This window comes from Eptesicus fuscus, chromosome 1 (genome assembly GCF_027574615.1).
Source record: "Eptesicus fuscus isolate TK198812 chromosome 1, DD_ASM_mEF_20220401, whole genome shotgun sequence".
Classification (NCBI taxonomy): Eukaryota; Metazoa; Chordata; class Mammalia; order Chiroptera; family Vespertilionidae; genus Eptesicus; species Eptesicus fuscus.
Window position 1 is genome coordinate 55,088,592 of NC_072473.1, and position 21,300 is coordinate 55,109,891.

Below are 21,300 nucleotides of genomic sequence, written 5' to 3' on the forward strand. Positions count from 1 at the left end.
CCTTATTATTTCCTTCTTTCTGCTAGTTTTAGATTAGGTTATATTTTTTCTTCTAGTTCCTCAAGGTGTAAAGGTAGGTTATTGATTTGTGATCTTTTTCTTTTAATGTAAACATTTACAGGTATAAATTTTATTCTGATAATGGCTCTTGCTGCATCTAATAAGTTTTTATTTTTATCCAATGCAAAGTATTTTCTAATTTCCATTGTGTTTTCTTCTTTATTCAACTGATGGTTTTAAAAGTGTGTTGCTTAATTCCCACATATTTTTGAACTTTTCAATTCTCTTCCTGTTGTTTTTTTAGTTTTATTCCATTATGGTTGGAGCAGACAGTTTATATGACTTCAATGTTCTTAAATTTATTGAAATTTGTTTTGTGACCTAAAATATGATATATCCTGGGGAATGTATATATGTATTTAGTTTAATTGGTTTATAATGTTATTCAAGTCTTCTGTTTTCTTATTGTTCTTATGTCTAGATGGTCTATCCATTATTTAAAAATATTGTACTGAAGTCTCAAATCATTATAGTAGAACTATTTCTCTTCTCAATTCTGTAAATATTTACTTTCTATATGGTGCATATAGGTTTATAATTGTTATATCTTCCTGGTTAATTGATACTTTTACTAATATATACTTTATTTCTTTATCTCTTTTAAGAGTTTTTGACTCAAAATCTGTTTTGTCTGATATTAATGCAGCCACTTCAGCTCTTTTTGATTAACATTTGCATGAAACAATTTTTCCATCCTTTCACTTTCAACCTACTTGTCTCATTTTATCTAAAGTGAGTTTCTCATAAACAGCATATAGTTGGACCACAATTTCTTTTTAAAATTCATACTTGCTAATCTCTGCCTTTTGATTGGTGACTTTAATCAATTTATTTAAAGTGTTTACTGATAAGGAGCTACTAGTATATCTTCCATTTTACTATTTATTTTATAGTTGCCATGGGTATTACATTTAACATCCTAAATTTTCTTACAATCTAGTTTGAACTGATACCAATTTAATTTCAACAGTATATAAAAACTCTATTATTTATTCACATCCCATTCTTTGTATTTTTGCCACAAATTTATGTGCACAATGACACATTTATAATTTTTTCATGCATTTATCTTTTATGTCATGAGGAAATAAAGAATGGAGTTACAAACCAAAAACACAATAATAGTAGCCTTTATATTTTCCCATGTAGTTTCCTTTACAGGAGATCTTTATTTCTTCATATAGCTTCAAATTACTCTCTATTGTCCTTTCATTTCTTCTAGGGCAGATTTAGTGGTAACAAAATCCCTCAATGTTTGTTTATATAGGAATGTCTTAATTTCTCCCCTAATTTTGAAGGAGAGCTTTAGTGAATATAAAATTAGTGGCAGACAGGTTTCTTTATTTCTTTTTTTTTTTTTTTTTTTTGGTGTTTTAAATATGTCATCCAACTGCCTTCTAGTCTCCATGGATACTGATGAGAAATCAGCTTTTAATCTTATTGATGACTCCATGTATGTGACTAGTTGCTTCTTTCTTGCTGATTTCAAGATTCTCTTTGTATTTTAGCAGCTTGATTATAATGAGTCTTGGTGTGGCTCTCTTTGCATTTATCCTGCTTGGAATTCCTTGAGCTTACTGAATGATGTAGATAATGCCTTTCATCAAATTTTGGAAGTTTTCAGCCATTATTTCTTCATATATTGTTTCTGAATTTCTCTCTCTCCCCTCATTATAGGACTACCTACCATAAATGTGTATGTTGGCCCAGTTGATGGTGTCTCACAGAACCCTTAGGTTCTGTTCACTTTTATTCATTCTTTTTTGTTTCTGTCCCTTGGACTGGATAATTCAAGCCAATTGATTTTACCTTGTACCTGCAGCTTCTAGTGAGTTACTAGTGTTTTAAGATATTTTCTTGAATGCCAGGAGTTTTAAAAAAGACAAACAAAATAGGTCCTCTTGGGTCTTTCCTGAGCATGCTAGTTGCCCTGGACATTTCCCGATACATGGGTGCTTTTAATTGCCTTCATTTTCCAAAGAAATATTCTCCTTGGCCTTTCTTCCCAAGCCTGCCTTAGATTTTCTATTGTATGTCTCAATTGTCATCTTTTGTTTCAGGCAACTGTGAGTTGTTCATTTACTTTATGATATTTTAAAGCTATGCCTACTAATTTTCTGGCCTGGTTAAATTCCAAGTTAGGTGCAACAGAGATGAGTGCCAGGCATCTGTCATTCAGGTAGCCCTTGGCAGGTTAGAATAAATCTACACAATAATTTTCAAATAAGATCTACTCTGTTTCCCCCCTTGGAACCATGTTTTAGGTCCCACACTAGGAACATAGGCTACTGTTTTCAAGACTGCTGCCCAGATGGTGTGGGAGTGGGACAAGGGCAAATACAAATGACATAAAGCTTTGTTACCATTAAAAAGTTAGGTATCTTTTTATTTGTACCATGAACTGTTTTTTCCTTTAACAGTTTATTATAATAGGCATTGCATATGGACTAGGATTACATAGTACACCTTTAAATCTGACCCTAAAATTTTACTTATTTAATTTATATTTTTATCAATATGGTAGTTTAATAAAATGCACATAGTGTATATAGTCAAATGTTACCTACATTTTATGACACACAACAGTTTTTTACCTTATCCCTTTCCATTTCAATTTCTACTTCCCAGAAACAAATACATTTTCACTTTTTTAGCCGCTTCTGGTATTTCCCCCTATATGTTCAAATAACACAAGAAGTCTGCTAGTTGTTTTTTAATTTTTGATATGCTCTATGACTTCCTTCTATGGAATATTAAGATTCAGTCCTCGAGGAACCAAGATGGCGGCATAGTTAAACAACTAATCTGCTGCCTCACACAACAATTTCAAAAATACAACTAAAAGACAAAAACGTCTACCACCCAGAACCACGGGAAAGCTGGCTGAGTGGAAGATTTACAACTAAGAAGAGAAAGAAGCACAATCGCTGAAAAGCTGAGGTACGGAGGCACGCGAATCGGGCCGGTGGCGGGCGGCTGGGTACGCGGCTTTTCTTCAACCCGCAGGGAGACAAGCTCCCGATCACTCTGAAATCCAGTTTCTGGGGACACTCGGGGGACCCAGGCACCTACGGGGAGAAGCTGGACTCTCGGCCATCGGGTCGGAAAGTGAGAGTGACTTTTTTGCAGTGGTGCGCCCAGCAATCATTGTTCACTGCGCTGGAGCGCGGGGGCGCAGGGACTTGGAAACGTGGAAAGGCAGAGACGGCTGATGGCAGCCATTGCCGTTGGCCACGCCCCAGCCTAGTGACGCCCTGAGACCCCGCCCAGCCCTGAGGCCCCACCCTGAGGCCCCGCCCCGCACATTCTACAAACCTGCCCCGGCTCCACACAGCGGCTTTTGCATATAAATGGCCTGTTCTGGAGCAGCTTAACCAACTGCAGCTCCAGTCAGACTGCTCCAAAACCGCCCAAGCAAAGGAGGAGAAAACTAGCCCTTGCTGTAGCTCCTGCTGGGGGACACACAGTACACAAGGGTACACCAAGAGTGTCCACCTCAAGTAACTGGGAGGCTGACCCGTTGAACCAATAGGACACCTAGTACACAAAACTACCCTACCAACTTAGGGAAGCAGAGAATATGAGAAGGCAAGGAAACAGATCACAAACCAAAGAAATGGAGGAGAACAAGCGGCTGGACATAGAGTTCAAAACCACGGTTATAAGGTTTTTCAAGAATTTCATGGAAAAGGCCGATAAATTCAATGAGGACCAACTAGAAATTAAACATACACTGACTGAGATAAAAAATATTATACAGAGACCCAAAAGCAGACTAGAGGATTGCAAGAATCAACTCAAAGATTTGGAATACAAAGAGGCCAAGGACACTCTTCCAGAGAAGCATGAAGAGAAGAGAATTCAGAAAGTTGAAGATAGTGTAAGAAGCCTCTGGGACAACTTCAAGCGAACCAACATCAGAATTATGGGGGTACCAGAAGAAGAGAGAGAGCAAGATGCTGAAAACCTATTTGAAGAAATAATGAACGAAAACTTCCCCCACCTGATGAAAGAAATAGACTTACAAGTTCAGGAAGCACACAGAACCCCAAACAAAAGGAATCCAAAGAGGACCACACCAAGACACATCATAATTAAAATGCCAAGAGCAAAAGACAAAGAGAGAATCTTACAAGCAGCAAGAGAAAAACAGTTAGTTACCTACAAGGGAGCTCCCATACGATTATCAGCTAATTTCTCAACAGAAACCATGCAGGCCAGACGGGAGTGGCAAGAAATATTCAAAGTGATGAATAGCAGGAACCTACAACCAAGACTACTCTACCCAGCAAAGTTATCATTCAGAATTGAAGGGCAGATAAAGAGCTTCACAGATAAGAAAAAGCTAAAGGAGTTCATCACCACCAAACCAGCATTATATGAAATGCTGAAAGGTATTCTTTAAAAAGAGGAAAAAGAAGAAGAAAGATAAAAATTATGAACAACAAATACATATCTATCAACAAGTGAATCTAAAAGTCAAGTGAATTAAAAATCTGAGGAACAGAATAAACTGGTGAACTTAATAGAATCAGGCATAGAATGGGAGTGGATTGATAATTCTCAGGGGGAAAGGGGTGTCTGTGTGGGGAGTATGGGAAGAGACTGGACAAAAATCATACACCTATGGATAAGGACAGCGGGGGGGGAGGTAAGGGCAGAGGGGGGGTGGGAACTGGGTGGTGGGGAGATATGTGGGGAAAAAGGAGAAACAATTGTAATCTGAACAATAAAGATTCATTAAAAAAAAAAGATTCAGTCCTGTCTCACATCAATCTACACACATTTTCACCTTATCTCATATTGCCCATCTAATTATCCTATAATTTTTTGCTAAATTAACAATTCAGCGTATAAATTATTTTGACAACAAGTACTGTTCAGAGCTGAGTCATGTGTTATAGTATGATTACTTTTTTTCTTTGGAAAACTTTTGTTCTGGAATTAATAATTACCTCACCTTGCATCTGTTGCTTAGCTTTCGATGTACTTATCACTAATGTGTATCCATTTCTATGTACTTATAACTAACTCATTTCACACTCTTTTATTTTTTTTTAAGTGGTGGAATTTAATCTTTATTTACAGGAGACTGCAAGATATGAAATTCCACATAGACATAAGAAACTCACTGAGAATGGAAGCTTCATACAATATGTACAGTTTGGAACTGTTCAAGTATAGATTTGTTGTAAAAAGTGCTACAATAACAAACCACATTTAAAAAGACTTCTTAGTAGAGAAACAGTAAGACATACTTATACCAAACATAGTACACAACAAACAGCTTTATGTTTCAGTTGTACAGTCTAAAAGTTAAAGGTCCCAGAAGTGCCATCCTGAACTTGGAATGTATAACCTTCAGAGGTAGTTTTTGGCACAATATTTTCATCTTCCTCTTCCTCTACAGAAAAATATTTCTCAATCAAGTTTAGTGAAGCTTTGTACACAGACTCATTTTCATGGTTTTGTAGAGCTTCAATTTTGTCCAAACCTCCACATTCTTCAATCATTATACTTAGTTTCTCAGTTTCACCTAGTTTCTCAGCAGCCTGAAAGATATTTGAAATGGCATCCAGAATAACCAGAATAATCGTGGTATCTTTCGCAGTTAAGAGGTTCATCAGTGGTTCTATTATGCCACAATGAACGAGGTATACAATTTGTTCAACTGTTCCACCACTTGTATAGTTGGTCACAGTCCATACAGCTTCCTTTTGTGTCTTAAAGTCTGCCTTCGAAAGAACAATAATGAGGAATGGGACTAATCCATGATTCACAACTTGCTGTATCTGGTCCTGGCGACCAGCTGTGATGTTTGACATTGTCCATGTAGCTTCCTTCTGAGTATTAGTTTTGGAGTTCATTAGCAGGCTGGGAAAGATAGCAAGTGCTCCCGCATCTATTACAACCTGCGTCTGTTCATCTGTCCCAGTGACATTATTTCCTATGGCTCTTAGCGCAGGAGTCACAATTAGCAATTCAGTAGCTCCTAAGAGCTTCACAAGTTGGGGCACAACTCCTGTTTTCACAACCATTTCAATCCGTTCATTTGGACCATCAGTAAGGTAGGAAATGGCCCAGCAGCTATCTGCTAATACTTCTGGATCATCATGATGCAGGAGATGAACTAAAATAGGAAGAATCTGCTCAACCGCATCTAACGGGGGTACAGGATTCTTGTTGCGACAAAGGTTTGAAAGTGTCCAGGTCAGATTACGTAAGTAACCACATGCTAAAGATGACATATCAGGAACTACAAGAAGAGCCAACAGTGGGTCAACTGCACCATACTTGATAACTAAGTCTCGGAAAACTGAACCATCACCTGCAATGTTTCCTAGAGCCCATATGGCTTGTTCACTGATGTGAGCGTGGGGAGATGCCAACAGAGAAATGAATGCTGGGATAGCACCTCCATCGACTACAGCCTTCGTCTGTTCCGAAGTCCCAGAAGCAATGTTAGTGAGGGCCCAAGCAGATTCAAACTGGATGGGACTACAATCAGTTCTGCCCAAGAAGGACACAAATTTTGGGATCAAACCAGCCCGGATTATGTTGTCTATGGGTGGCTGTTTTTCCCTAGAAAGCAGTTTCCTTACAGCCTGAGTAGCTTGGAGCTGGCTTTCCAAATTGTTGCTATTTATGCCTTTGACAATGTCCTCAACAGACCAATTTACAGTGCCCTGGTTGTTGCGGTTTTCCTGCAGTGGAGAAGTAGCATCATAAGGAAATGAGCTCACATTTCTCCTCTTCAGCATCTGGTCATCCTTCTTAGCTTTCCTCAGCTCCACATTAACTTCTATTCGGCACCGCCTCATTTCTGTACTGTCTTTCCCCTTGTTCTTGAATCTGTTAAGGTGGGCAGCTGGCGAATTAGCATTCTTGTTGGTGGACATGGTTATGAGACAAAGGGAGAAGCTCCACACAGCCAGCTCAGGCTTTCACAGGAGACCGTGAGCAGAGGACAGGCTGCGGTTCGGTTGCTCTGAGAACGTCTACCTCGGGTCAGCCCTAAGACGGTGTGTCTCACACTCTTTTATAAAACTGTGATATTTCTCTCAGTACTGTCAACCACAATAGGCAACCCATGAATTCCATCTTCTCCTCAGAGCTCTTCACTTGGAGTCCTTCAATTTTGGCAGTTTGATTTCTAGGCCTTCTGCACAGCTAGTATCTGGGAGCTTTCCTTCACTATCATCCTGAGAAATCCTTTTGCATTGAATCCTCTGTTTACTGAATCATAGGACTTCCTCTTTCCAGATTCATTGCCCTCATTTTATTGGACAGCAATTCCAAGATTCCTGACCCTGCAGGTCTGAAAATGAGGGTATTTTGCCTTGCAATTAATTGGTAGTTTGGTTGAGAATTCAAGGTTGAAAATAATTTTCTCTCCAGAATGTTAGAGGTATTGGTCCAATGTCTTCAAGCTTTCAGTACTGTCATTGAGAAGTCTAAAAGCATTCTGATTTCTCAACTTTATGTGACTTGAAATTTTTCTCCCTAGAAACTTTTATCTATTGGGATAATTTCTTTTTCCTCTTACCTGGAGTTCTGATGATTTGTCTAGAGATCTTTTTTTTTCCCTCATAGTGCTGGGCAACCAGTGGGTCCTGTCAGCCAGGAAAGTTGTGTCCTTAGGTTTCAGGGAGATTTTCATTTATTATTTCTTTGTTAATTTCTTCCCCTTAGTTTTCTTCTCTCTCTCTCTCTCTCTCTCTCTCTCTCTCTCTCTCTCTCTCTCTCTCTCTCTCTCAATATTTGTATTGAATGTTGAACCCTATAGGTCAATTCTCTAATTTTTCTTTTTTCTATTTCCCATCTCACTACCTTGATTATGCTTTTTTAGAGATTTTTTGTGTATCTTCCATCCCTTTGTTGACTTTTTCTTTTTAACCATTTCTAAATGTTCAGTTCTGTGGTATTAAGTACATTCACAATGCTGTACAACATCACCATTATGTAGTCCCAGAACTTTTTAATTATCTTACACAGAAGCTATGTACACATTAAAATATTAACTCTCAGAGAAACCAAGATGGCGGCATAGGTAAACACCTGAAATTGCTGCCTTGCACAACCACTTCAAAACTACAACTAAAAGACAAAACGGACATCATCCAGAACCACAGGAAGGCTGGCTGAATGGAAATTCTACAACTAGAAGGAAAGAGAAAAGCACACTGAGATTCAGAAGAGGTGCGGAAGTGAAGTGCGGAGGTATGGAGGCATGCGTGTGTGGAAAGGGCTGGCAACTGAGTACGCAGTTGTCTTTTCAATTGGGAGGGAGACACAAGCTCCCGACTGCTCTGAACTCCAGTTCTGGGTGAGACTCTGAGGACCCAGACTCATACGGGGAGAAACTGCACTGTCTGGCATAGGGTGGAACTCGAGAACGGCTTTTTCTCAGAGGTGCTTGCAGCAATTACCAAGGGACACTGAGACCTGGGGGCCTCTTAGGGCAGGGAAAGGGATCAGCCATAGCTGTTTGCTCCACCCTGTTGATTCCCTGAGTCCCCGCCCCACCCAAGCAGTGCGCTGAGGCTTTTGCATATGAATGGCCTGGCCCTTTGCAACCTAAAATTACCTAACAAACTGGAGCTGGGTCAGAGAGCCGCAGAACTTCCAAAAGAAGGCCCAAGGCCCCACAGCAGCTTGCATTGCTTCACACCTGGGCCTCATCTGGGCACCTCCAAAGCCCAAACAAAGAAGAGGAATCTGCAGATCTCTCCGTAGCTCCTGCTGGGTGGCCTCAGGCAGAGGCTAAATTTGCACCTCCTTGGAGATCCAAGAGCCAGTGTAACCAGTGGTCAGAGTGGGACCATCCAGATAACAACTCCTCAGATCCATAAGGAACACACTCAGGGGGCAGACTCAGTGAGCACCAAAGCCCCACTGAAGCAAGTCTTGACTCATAAGGGTGTCTCCAGCACAGAAGTTCTCCCATCGTAGACACAGCTGATCCTCACAGCCAATTGGCCTGAGGTCAATTCCTCCCAGTGATACCGACAACAATCAAGGCTTAACTACAACAAGACTGTGCACACGGCTCACAAAGGGGTGCACCAAGAGTGTTTACCTCAGGTAATCAGGGAGGCTGAGCCACTGGGCCCTATAGGACACCTAGCACACAAAGCCACTCTATCAACACAGGGAAGCAGCCAAAATGCAGAGACAAAGAAACAGGTCACAAATGACAGAAATGGAGGAAAGCAAACTACTGGATAAAGAGTTCAAAACCACGGTTATAAGGTTACTCAAGAATCTTCTAGAAACCACTGATAAATTTAGTGAGACCCTCGAGGATATGAAAAAGGACTAACTAGAAATTAAGCATACAGTGACTGAAATAAAAAATAATATACAGAGATCCAACAGCAGACTAGAGGATCGCAAGAATCAAGTCAAAGATTTGAAATACAAAGAAGCAAAAAACACCCAACCAGAAAAGCAAAAAGCAAAAAGAATCCAAAAATATGAAGATAGTGTAAGGAGCCTCTGGGACAAGCATACCAACATCCGAATTATGGGGGTGTCAGAAGAAGAGAGAGAGCAAGATACTGAAAACCTATTTGAGGAAATAATGACAGAAAACTTCCCCCACCTGGTGAAAGAAATAGACTTACAAGTCCAAGAAGCGCAGAGAACCCCAAACAAAAGGAATCCAAAGAGGATCACACCAAGACACATCATAATTAAAATGCCAAGGGCAAAAGACAAAGAGAGAATCCTAAAAGCAGCAAGAGAAAAAGTTAGTTACCTACAAGGGAGTACCCATATGATTGTCAGCTGATTTATCAACAGAAACTATGCAGGCCAGAAGGGAGTGGCAAGAAATATTCAAAGTGATGAGTAGCAAGAACCTACAACCAGGATTATTCTACCCAGCAAAACTGTCATCATTCAGAATTGAAGGTCAGATAAAGTGCTTCACAGATAAGAATAAGCTAAAGGAGTTCATCACTGCCAAACCAGTATTATATGAAATGCTATAAGGTATTCTTTAAGAAGAGGTAAAGATAAAAATTATGAACAACAAATACATATCTGTCAACAAGTGAATCTAAAAATCAAGTGAATAAAAAAATCTGATGAACATGAATATAATAGAGTCAGGGGCATAGAAAGGGAGTGGACTGACAATTCTCGGGGGGAAAGAGGTGTGGGGGGGTGCGGGAAGAGACTGGGCAAAAATCGTACACTTATGGATGACGACAGTGGGGGTGGGTAAGGGCAGAGGGTGAGGTGGGAACCAGGTGGAGGGGAGCTATGGGGGGAAAAAGAGGAATAACTGTAATAATCTGAACAATAAAGATTTATTTAAAAATATTAACTCTCCATTCCTCTCTCTCCCTGGTTTCTAATAACTTCTAATCTACTTTCTGTCACTATGAATTTGCATATTCTAAGTACCTCATATAAGTAGAATAATACAATGTTTGCCATCTTGTGTCTGGCTTATTTCACTTAGCATAATGTTTTCAAGGTTCATCCATGTTGCAATACTCATTAGATTTTCATTCCTTTGTAAGTCTAAATAATATTCCATTGTATGTGTGTGTTTTGTACTGTTGAGTTATTTCTAACTCCTGGGGTGACTCTATGAATGAGTGATGTCCACAATGTCCTTTCCTCAACAGCCCTGCTCAACTCCTCTAGACACATGGCTATGGCTTCTTTTATAGAGTCAACCCATCTCATATTTGGCCTTCTTTTTTCGCTGCCTTCTATTTTTTTCCTAGCAGCATTGTCTTTTTCAAAAGAGCCCAGACTTCTCAAGATATAATCAAAGTAAAATAGATTTCATTTTTTCTCCTAGCAATGTTTCAGGTTTCAGCAATATTTTAAGCTTATTTTCTGTAGGACCTATTGTTGATCTTTCTGGGGGTCCAGGGTATCTGTTCCATTCCACTGTATGCATATACTATATTTTGTATATCTATTCATCTTTTGATGCATATTTGGGTTGTTTATACCTTTTGGCTTTTTTTCAATAATAATGTAACAACACTGCTATAAAATTGTCTGCTTACAATTCTTCTTGGTATATACCTAGAAGTGGAATTGCAGGATCAAATGGTAATTCTATGACTAACTTTTTGAGGAATTGCCAAGCTGTTTTCCACAGCAGTGGCACAATTTTACATCCTCACCAGCAATGCACAAAAGTTCCAATTTTTCCACATCCTCACAATACCTTTTATTTTCCATTTCTAAAATGATAGCCATCTTAATAGATACAAAGTTGTAACTCACTGTGGTTTCTTATAATATTTAAGTTGGCTTTTCCTTAATTTGGCATTTCCTTGGTGGCTGTATCTTTTGATTATTTTCCACAGTTTTGACAAAGTTGTTTCTGACAGTTTGTTTTTCTATGTTTCTATGAGGTGATGGGAGCTTGGCATCGCCTACTCCATTACTTTTGATATGGTCTATCTTTGTATTTGTTCCATAGGTGCTTGAAAAGAAAGTTCATTCTGCTGTTATTGGGTAGAATGTTCTATATATGATGATTAGATTCTTTTGGTTGATGATGGTGTTGGGTTCTTCTTTATCTTTTCTGATTTTGTCATCACACCCACAATAGGAACAGGAAAAACAGGCATCTTTCTCTCATTGAAAATCAGAGAACTTAAGGTAGCTTAGGGAAAGATGTGAGTTGTGATTTCCAAGAATCCGATGCTTTTCAATTGTAGGTCTGCCTCTGTTGCATCATCTCCCACCATCTTTCAGATGCCCTACAGAAATAGTAAACTATTTATAACACCTCACGACTCTGTGTTCTTTCACTCCTCTGTATGGCTTTGTTCATGCAGTCACTTTTCCTGAAATGTCCTTCCCCTTAAGTATCTTTAAAGATTCAACTCAAATATTGGCATGTGAAGCTTTTGTGATTACATAAAGTAACTTAAATGTATTTTTTGGAGGCTAATTTACCATGAAGCTAATCACAAATCTTTAAAGCCCCTCACTTGGACAGGGCCCTAACTTTATTTTTACAAGGTTATATAATCTTTCCTAATTTTCAAAGTAAGATATTTAACCAAATTCAATTAAAACTATTCTACATTTGGACTTTTCCTCCATCAGACTTCGTCTTGTGTTGGGTGGCACTGGAATGACTAAGAGGAGGTTGAATTGTGGATGGATTTAGTATGGATCCAGTGGGATATATTTATGTAGTTTGCAATAACTTATGTGCACAGCAGATCCTAGAATAATGTAGTTTTGTTTAAAGCCATTTTGTTATAACATTGATGAGATGCCATAGGACTGTAACTCTTGTTTACGTATGTCAATTAGCCTATAGTAAAATTGATTTTGTTAAATGTCATCTCACTGCAGTTCTAAGAACCTATCAACAACATTAATTGAGAATTTACCGTATAGTTAATTTATTGCTAATGGTATAGTTAGGGCTTCAGGAATGCTTCCATAACCCAATGCTCTGACTCACCCAGCATTTTTACACACACACACACACACACACACACACACACACACACACACACACACAAAGAGCCACAGATAGTATTATGGCACGAATGCATCCATATTGATAGCAGAGGTGAAACAAAGTTTTAAACATATTGAGTAGTACAGGTAGGTGAAACAAAGTTTGAAATGTAAAAAGTCCAAAGTGAGTCTGTGGAAAATTCTTCTAATCATCACATTTAAATTTTAAGTTGAGGATTTGTTTTTTTGTGATGCCTACTCAAAATGAAAGTGTTCTCCTTTCAAAGATATAGTTAATACAGCATATAGAACTATAAATGAGCCTTGATATTTTTCCTTATCATGGAAATCCTATATAATAAAAGGCTAATATGCAAATTGATTGACCGGCTGAACAACTGGTCGCTATGATGCGCACTGACCACCAGGGGGCAGACGCTCAATGCAGGAGCTGCCCCCCAGTGGTCAGTGTGCTCACACAGGGCTCACGGCTGGTGAGCAGTGGCAGTGACACTAAGGATGTCCGACTGACGGCTTAGGCCCGCAACATGAGAGGGTGCAGGCCAGGCTGAGGGACCCCCCCGCTCCAAGTGCACAAATTTTGTGCACCGGGCCTCTAGTTATACAAAATAGAATTTATCATAGTCACTGTTTTTGAAGGCGCCAAACCTCCTAGCAATATTACAAGCATCGAGTATGGCTGTGTACAGTCATATGTTTTACGCATTCCAACTGCTATGGACTGAATGGTGTCCACCCCGCCACACCTCTCTCACCCCAATTCATATGCTGAAGGCCTACCCCAATGTGACTATATGTGGAGACAGGGCCTTTAGAAGGTAATTATGGTTAAATGAGGTCATAAGGGTGAGGCTCCAACTAATTGGATTGGATTTATAAGAAGCAGAAGAGAGATCTCTCTCTCTCTCTCTCTCTCTCTCTCTCCCCCCCCGCCCCCCGCTGAAAGTGCACTCAGAAGAAAGGCCATGAAAGGTTCTCATTAGAAATTAAAACTTGTTGGACCTCAATGTGGGAATTCCAACCTCCAGAACTGATATTTCTATTGTTGAAGCCACCTTTTCCATGGTATTTTGTTATGGGAGCCTGAGCATATATTAATCCACTATCAATAATAAAAAAACAAATTTTGATCATACTAGAGAAATGATTGAATTATCTTTTTGTTCTTTCTCTTACAAATGACATTACAAAAGCAAATGCAGCCAAAATTGTAGGAAAAAAGTACCATAGATGTATTACATATTTAATTAATAAAACATATGTTTGAATGTTTTTAGATATTGTAATGTTTGTAGTATCTTTCAGCTTTTTAAAATGTATACATTTGTTGCAGTTTCTTTTATCATTTTAAATATTCACTTGTACCTAATTTTATGTTCATAATTTTATGTTCTCTTTCTTAAATAGTACCCTTCCCCCAAATCTGTGTATGCTTCAGACCTGGATACACAACTGCTCTATATAATAAGATTTAAGCCAATGTTTCTATGTCTATGGCTTCCTTTAGGTTGTGAAATCTTTCCAGAGCAAGAACTGGGTCTTCACTTTTGCTTTTCTAGCACCTGGAAGAATTCTGACACATAGTAGTCATCTAATAAATGATTGTTGGTTGAACTAATGAACCAACAAATGAGTAGATAGAGTAGAAGATGTGAGTCAATTGGTTAAGGAAGTGAGTAGTCTAGAAGATTAGCTTGAGGGATTTGAGGGAATGAACATGGAGGCATGAGGGAGGCAGTAAAAGTGCCCAACAAATGCTAGTTCCTTTTTTAAAATGATGATTATTTTTCAAGTTTAAGGTCACTCCAGGAATAGAAAAAGGCTGCCCACTGATATGAGTCTTAAAAAACCCCAATCCTCTATTTTCAAAATGTGGGTAACAGGGATCTACTTTCATGCCCAAGTATCTTTTTGGATCTTCCCTATCTCCCCTCTACTACTCACTCATAGCTGTGTGACTTTAAGCCAACCAGCCAACCTCTTTGAGAGTTTCTCTTCTATAAATTTAGATAAATACTTTACAAAGTTATGTGAGTATTAGATGAAATAAGGCTTGTGAACGCATTTAGCATAGTACCTGGCATATAATAGGTGCTCAATAAATGTTAGTTTCTTTTATTTTTTGCATCTTTTTAGTGAAGTCTGCTAATTCTCTTTAAAGAAACAGAGTTCCTTCACCTTTCAAGGCTTTGCCCTTCTGTTGTACTCCTCTAAGGAGAAATTACTTTCTTCATCGCCTCAGAAGAAACTCTATCTCCTTACCAGGAATACACTATCAATAATAAAAAACAAATTTTGATCACAGTAGAGAAATGATTGGATTATCTTTTTGTTCTGTCTCTTGGAATTTTTTCCTGGTTATAAAAAGTACTAAAGTTTATAAAGCCAATATGTGATCTAGCAGGAAATGTAGGCCTTTTTACATTAATAGTAAATGGATAAGAAGTCCGGTTACAATTTGTACAGATATTTTGTTACCATGGCATGTGCTTAGAGCAGAAGCAGAAAAGTAGCAATCAGTTGAAGGTCTTGGCAATGCAGAGTTTAAATTGTTTCCTCTGATTTTATTAAATGGGGCAATCTGAAGAGGTACTAGGCATAAAGCGTCTGGTAAATTCCCAGTGTCTGGGTCTACCCACTACTATATTCCCAGTGGGGCTAGGTGGAGAGGCTCAATATCACTGTTAGCAAGCCTAATTTCAGGTCTACTTCCTGGAGGTCCACAGTGAGAAGTAACTGTGAAAGATTATTCAATAAATGGGGAATCACAGGCTGTAAAGTTTAGGAGAGAGCATGATGCAGCCAAAAGCTTTTAGGTCCATTAAGCCAGCATAGCTGGCACGTTGGCTGCTAATTCTATTCAGAAGTGGACACAAAATTCAGGTTGGAAAACTGTCTCATGTGGTGTTCATATGTATAGATAGGAGCAAAAGATTAGAATGGGCAATAGGGCCTCATGCAATAACCAGTTAAGAACTGAAGGTGAAAGCAAAAAGGAGGTTGCTACTCTGTCACAATCCTCTCCTGCTACTGCAGCACTCAGAACCCCACTTCTCCAGGTGCAGAGGGGAGGGCTTGGAGGCTCTGTGTTTCTGTTACTTCTATTTCACCAACAGTTGGCAGTGCCATCAGTTGTAGGTGTTTGTTATCAACATATTAAGAAAATATTCTTGGTTTATACAACCAAGAAAAATTGCATTACAGATAGAATGTAATTTCCAGAAATTTAATTCTTTCCTCTTTTTAGATGTAAATTATTTATGTCTACATTAATCTATTTTTCTTTCCCCTAATTTTAGAGAAATGGTGACTTTGTATCTTGTTCAGGAGTAAACCCTAACTTGGGCTCCAGATTTTACCTCCTCTGGAACCTTGAATTATTGATTATTTCCTTTCCTCTCAATCATCTTAGATGTCTCTTACTTCATTACATACTTCTCAGTTAACAGACTTGCACAGGTCATTTTCACTTATCAAATACCTCATCTTGAACCTGTTGTCCCTTGGAATACTATCTAGGAGAATAAAAGTAAAAGGTTCTTTCTTGTTCCTCTTTGAAGTGTTATCTCCCATTTTCTATTACGTTCTTTCAACTAACATTAGAACCAAAAAAATGGGATGTGAATACCTTTGTAGGGAAGCCTTCCTTCACTCCATCAGGAACTATTGGTCACACCTTCACTGGGTTCTCATAGCACTGTTTCATACTGCTATTATTGTACCTAACAACTAGAACTGTAATTTATCTGTTTACATTGTGCTATTTACCTTTTTATATTTGTGTCACTTCTGCTAAACTATGAGTGCCTCAAAGAAAGTAAATAGACCTTTATGTTGGTGTCCCTAGAAAAAAATAGTTTTATAATCAGTGTCCAATAAATACTGGGTAAGGAAAAGGAGGCTAACAGTTATTTAACCATGACCATGTGCTAGTTTTCCTGTGATTATATCTATTTTATGCACAAGGAAACTCAACTTTAGACATTCAAGGAGTTTGCCTAAAGTCATATTGAGGCAGGAAAGTTAGACAAGGGAACAAAAGCCTCAAGCTCCACCCCTCCCCTTCTCCATCTTGGCTGGAACATCATAGACCAGATCTTCACTGACCACCTGTTCCCTGCTTCCCCCTCCCCGTTACCTCGAATTGGAAGACCAAAAAGAAATCGCTATCTGGAGAAGAGAGACAAGGATGAGCCACAAGGACATTCACCCCACCAGTGTGAGAAGCAGAGGACCACTCTATCCCTTCCCATCTATACTAATAAAAGAGAAAGATGCAAATTGACTGTATCTCCATGACGACCACCAGCCAATGAGGAGTACGTATGCAAATCAACCTGACAAAGATGGAAGCAGCCCCACCCCCCAGCCTCTCTGGGCCTGTGGGAGTTGGAGAGGTCAGGGAAGACAGAGAAGTCAGGCACCAGCAGCTGAGACTGGCTGTTGCCAGGGAGACCAAGAAACTGCTTGCCCCATGATCCCAGGCCGTAGCCAGCCACAGAAGCCACCCACACTGCATCCCAGGGGAGACAGAGAAGCCAAGCGCCAATGCCTGAGGCTGGCTGCGGCCTGGGAGATGAAGAAGCCGCCTGCCCTGTGATCCCAGGCTGCAGCCAGCCAGAGAAGCCACCCACCTGCGGTCCAGGCACCAGCACCTGCAGCTGGCTGTGGCCCGGGAGACAGAGAAGCCACCCACCTTGTGGTTCCGGGTGCCAGTGAACCCAGGCGAAGCCACTTGCTCACCATCCCCTGTGGCTGCAGCTGGCCCGGGCAAAGCTGGCTCGGGTCCCGAGTGCCTATGACTGACCAGAGGGAGGGAAGCCCAGATCCAGGGTGCCTGTGGCCGGCTGGAGTAGGGAATCGTGGGTCCTGGGTGCGGGGCCAAGGCAGAGGTAGTTAGGGGCAATCAAGCCAGCAGGGGAGCAGTTAGGGACCATCAGGCTGGTAGGCAGAAGCAGTTAAGGGCAATCAGGCAGGCAGGTGAGCGGTAAGGAGCCAGCAGTTCTGGATTGTGAGAGGGATGCCCAACTGCCGGTTATCCCCCGAGGGGTCCCAGATTGGAGAGGGTGCAGGCTGGGCTGAGGGACACCCCCCCATCCCCGTGCACAAATTTCGTGCACTGGGCCACTAGTCCTATATAATAAAGAGCTAATATGCTAATTAGACCAAACAGCAGAACAACTGTCTGGGCGATCTTTTGAATGAAGCCGGGGGCTGCGAGGGCCGAGCCCCTTGCATGAATTTTGTGCATCGGGCCTCTAGTGTATAATAAAAACCTTCTACCCAGATCTCATAGGCATGTCTCATTCTTCCAGGCTGCCCACTCTCACTTCTCAAGTGCATACTACTGCTTTAATAAATTTACTTTTTTAAAATCTTTCTGTCACACTTTTGAATTCCTTCTTGTTCTATGACAAGAATCTGCATCAAGTTGAGGCCTCCCTTGGCCTCCCTGGGTGCCACCTGGCATCAATATAACTACAGTAGTTCTCCCTTATCCACAATGAGGGATACATTCCAAGACCCCCAGTGGATGCCTGAAATCACAGATAGTACTGCACTCAAATATTCCCCTGGGCCACCCTCTCAGGCACCTTCCACCCCGTCTTTGCCCTCTTTAAAGAGATCATAATGAGTTTTGAACTACCTCAAAACCTCCAAAATTATCCAACAAAGAACCCAAACCCTGGACATTAACAATCATTTACATAGTTCATGGAGGACTCACTCTTCAGGGAATGTAGAAAAGTATATAGTTTCCTATGATAAAGTTTAATTTATAAATTAAGCACAGTAAGAGATTAATAGCAATAACTAATAATAAAATTGAACAAGCATAATCATATACTGTAATTCAAATCCCAATCTGTCTGATTTCAAAATCTATGCCCTTTCTACCATGCTGCCTCCAATATCTTGCATTCTAATTTGTATTATAATTGTGAGAATTATAATTGAGAATTACATGAGATATCTATGCCTGGCATATAATAAGTGCTCAATAATTGTTAGCTATTGTCAATATTATGTATCTTGTCTCATTTCCTCCTATTTCTTGAATTCAATTTTATGTTCTAGTAATATTGCATTGTTTATAATTCCCTAAAAGCATCATGCTGTTTCACAGCTGTGTGCCTTTCTATTGCTGTTTCCTTAATATCCTATGTTTTCACATACTTATATGTCTGGCTAATATTCAGCTCAGCCCTTGGTTTGGGAATCATCTTCAGGATACCCGTGACCCCCATGTCCTGGCCCCAGTCAGACTAATTGGCTCTGTTCTATGACTTTATAGAACCTGTGCATGCCTCTAACTTAGCTCTTAACACAGACAATTGAGGTCTGTTTATGTTTGTCTCAGCTGCTGGGCTATAATCTTGTTGAGCAAAGGGACATGTCTTTTATTTCTTTGTACCCTTAGCACTTCACACCATGCCCAGCATACAGTTGTGTTTAATAAACCTTAGTTGAACTATCTTCCCTTTTCACTGAATAACCAGGTATCCACATTTGTGGTTCACTCGACCAGGAAAAGAATGTCTCTCATTTTTATTTACCAAGTTGGTTTTCCCATTTCAATAAATCCCACTACCTAAATGTTTGAGTAGACACCTTGATTCTTTTGTTTCCCTTACCCTCTACATCTAATTCATTAGCATATTATGTCAATTCTATCTCCAAATATGTCATTCTTTTCATCTTCACTGCTACCACCATCATTTCTCAACTGGCATTGGCCTCCTATTTGTCTCTATACTTCCAATCTTAATACCCACCCCCTACTCCACACAACAGCCATAGTAGTTTTAAAATGTATATCAAATCATGATACCTCTCCTGGTTAAAGCCTTCAATGTCTTCCCAGTCTATTAAGAATGAGATACAACTCCTTACCACAGGGGCCTGCAGGGTTTGGTCCTTGCCAATTCTATCTCACACTCCTTACCCATTATACACTAACACTAGTTACAGTGGTCTTCTTTTAGTACCCAGAATAAAGCAAGCTCAGAGACTTCACACATGGTTGCCTACTCTGCCTGGAACACTTGCCCTCTAGTTTTTCTTTCTTTTAACCTGACTGCTTTCTTCTCACCCTTCAAGTTCTAGCCTTAAACATCACATCTTCAAAGAGGCTTTTCCTAGAGACCCTATCTAAATCCCTTTGTTAGTCTCTACCTCTGTATTTTGTGTGCTTCTATCATGATTCTTTTCACAATTTAGAATTATTTTTACTTAATTTTTATGTGTTCTGTAGCTGTCTTTCTTACAGGATTGTACATTCCTTGATGCAGGGACCACATCTACACTGTTCACCACTGTAGCTCCAGTACTTGGTACAGTCTGTGGCACATTATTAGCATTCAATAAATATTCTTCAACAAACACTCCAAAAATTTATATGGAACCAAGAAGGGTCCCGAATAGCTGCAGCAATCTTGAAAAAGAAGAATAAAGTTGGAGGGATCACAATGGTGAATATCAAGCTATACTACAAAACCACTGTAATCAAAACAGCCTGGTACTGGCACAAGAACAGGCATATAGATCGATGAAACAGAACAGAGAACCCAGAAATTGACCCAAGCCATTACACTCAATTAATATTTGACAAAGGAGGCAAGAACGTAAAATAGAATCAAGACAGTGTCTTTAATAAAGGGTATTGGAAAAATTGGACAGGTACATGCAAAAAAGTGAAACTATACCACCAACTTACACCATACACAAGAATAAACTCAAAATTGATAAAAGACTTAAATGTAAATTGTGAAACCATAAAAAATCTTAGAAGAAAATGTAGACAGCAAAATATCAGACATTTCATATAGCAAAATTTTCACAGACACATCACCTAAAAAGCTTCTGCACAGCAAAGGAAACCAACATCAAAATGAAAAAGGAACCCATTGTATGGAAGAATATATTTGCCAATGCTACATCTGATAAGGGGTTAATTTCCAAAAAATATAAATCATTCATACAACTCAACAAAAGGAAAACAAACAACCCAATTAAAAATGGGCAGAAGACCTGGATAGATACTTCTCCAAAGAGGACATACAAATGGCCAAGAGACATATGAAAATATGCTCAACATCACTAATCATCAGAGAAATGCAAATTAAAATGACAATGAGGTACCACCTCACACCTGTCAGAATGACAAACAAGTGTTGTTGAATATGTGAGAAAAAAGAACCCAGTTGGATACAGTTGGTGGGAATACAGACTGGTACAATCACTATGGAAAACAGTGTGAAGTTTCATAAAAATTTAAAAATGGAACTGCCATTTGACCCAGTGATCCCACTTCTAGGACTATATCCTAAGAACCGTGAAACACCAACCAGAAAAAAACCCCTATCTTCATAGCAGCACTACTTAAAATAACTAAGATCTAGAAACGTCCCAAGTACCCATCAGTAGATGAGTGGATAAAAAAGCTGTGGTACCTTTACACAATGGAATACTATGCAGCTGTAAACAGAAGGATATCTTACCCTTTGAAATAGCATGAAGGGACCTGAATAGTATTATGTTAAGCAAAGTAAGCCAGTCAGAGAAAGACAAATATAACATGATCTCACTCATATGTGAAATCTAACAAAATGAATTGATGAACAAAATAGACCCAGAGACATTGAAGTATGCAACAGACTGACTATTTTCAGAGGGAAGGTGGGAGGGGGGGAGAGGCAGGAAGAGATTAACAAAAGAACTTTTATGCATATATGCATAACCCATGGACATAGACAATAGTGT

General features: G+C 39.5%; 2 protein-coding genes and 1 non-coding gene across 3 annotated transcripts in view; all 3 read right to left on the reverse strand.

The window, feature by feature from the left end:
- HDAC8 (histone deacetylase 8) overlaps positions 1-21,300 on the reverse strand; it is a 486,506-nt gene that overhangs the window by 229,223 nt on the left and 235,983 nt on the right. The gene's annotated exons all lie outside the window — the stretch shown is intronic.
- LOC103300720 (importin subunit alpha-1-like) lies at positions 5,117-7,016 on the reverse strand. The gene has a single exon (XM_028134072.2). The coding sequence runs from the start codon at positions 6,957-6,959 to the stop codon at positions 5,370-5,372; it is 1,590 nt and encodes a 529-aa protein (XP_027989873.2). The 5' UTR covers positions 6,960-7,016; the 3' UTR covers positions 5,117-5,369.
- On the reverse strand, positions 17,137-17,214 carry MIR9206 (microRNA mir-9206). The gene has a single exon (NR_130498.2). It is a non-coding gene; the product is annotated as a microRNA mir-9206 (primary transcript).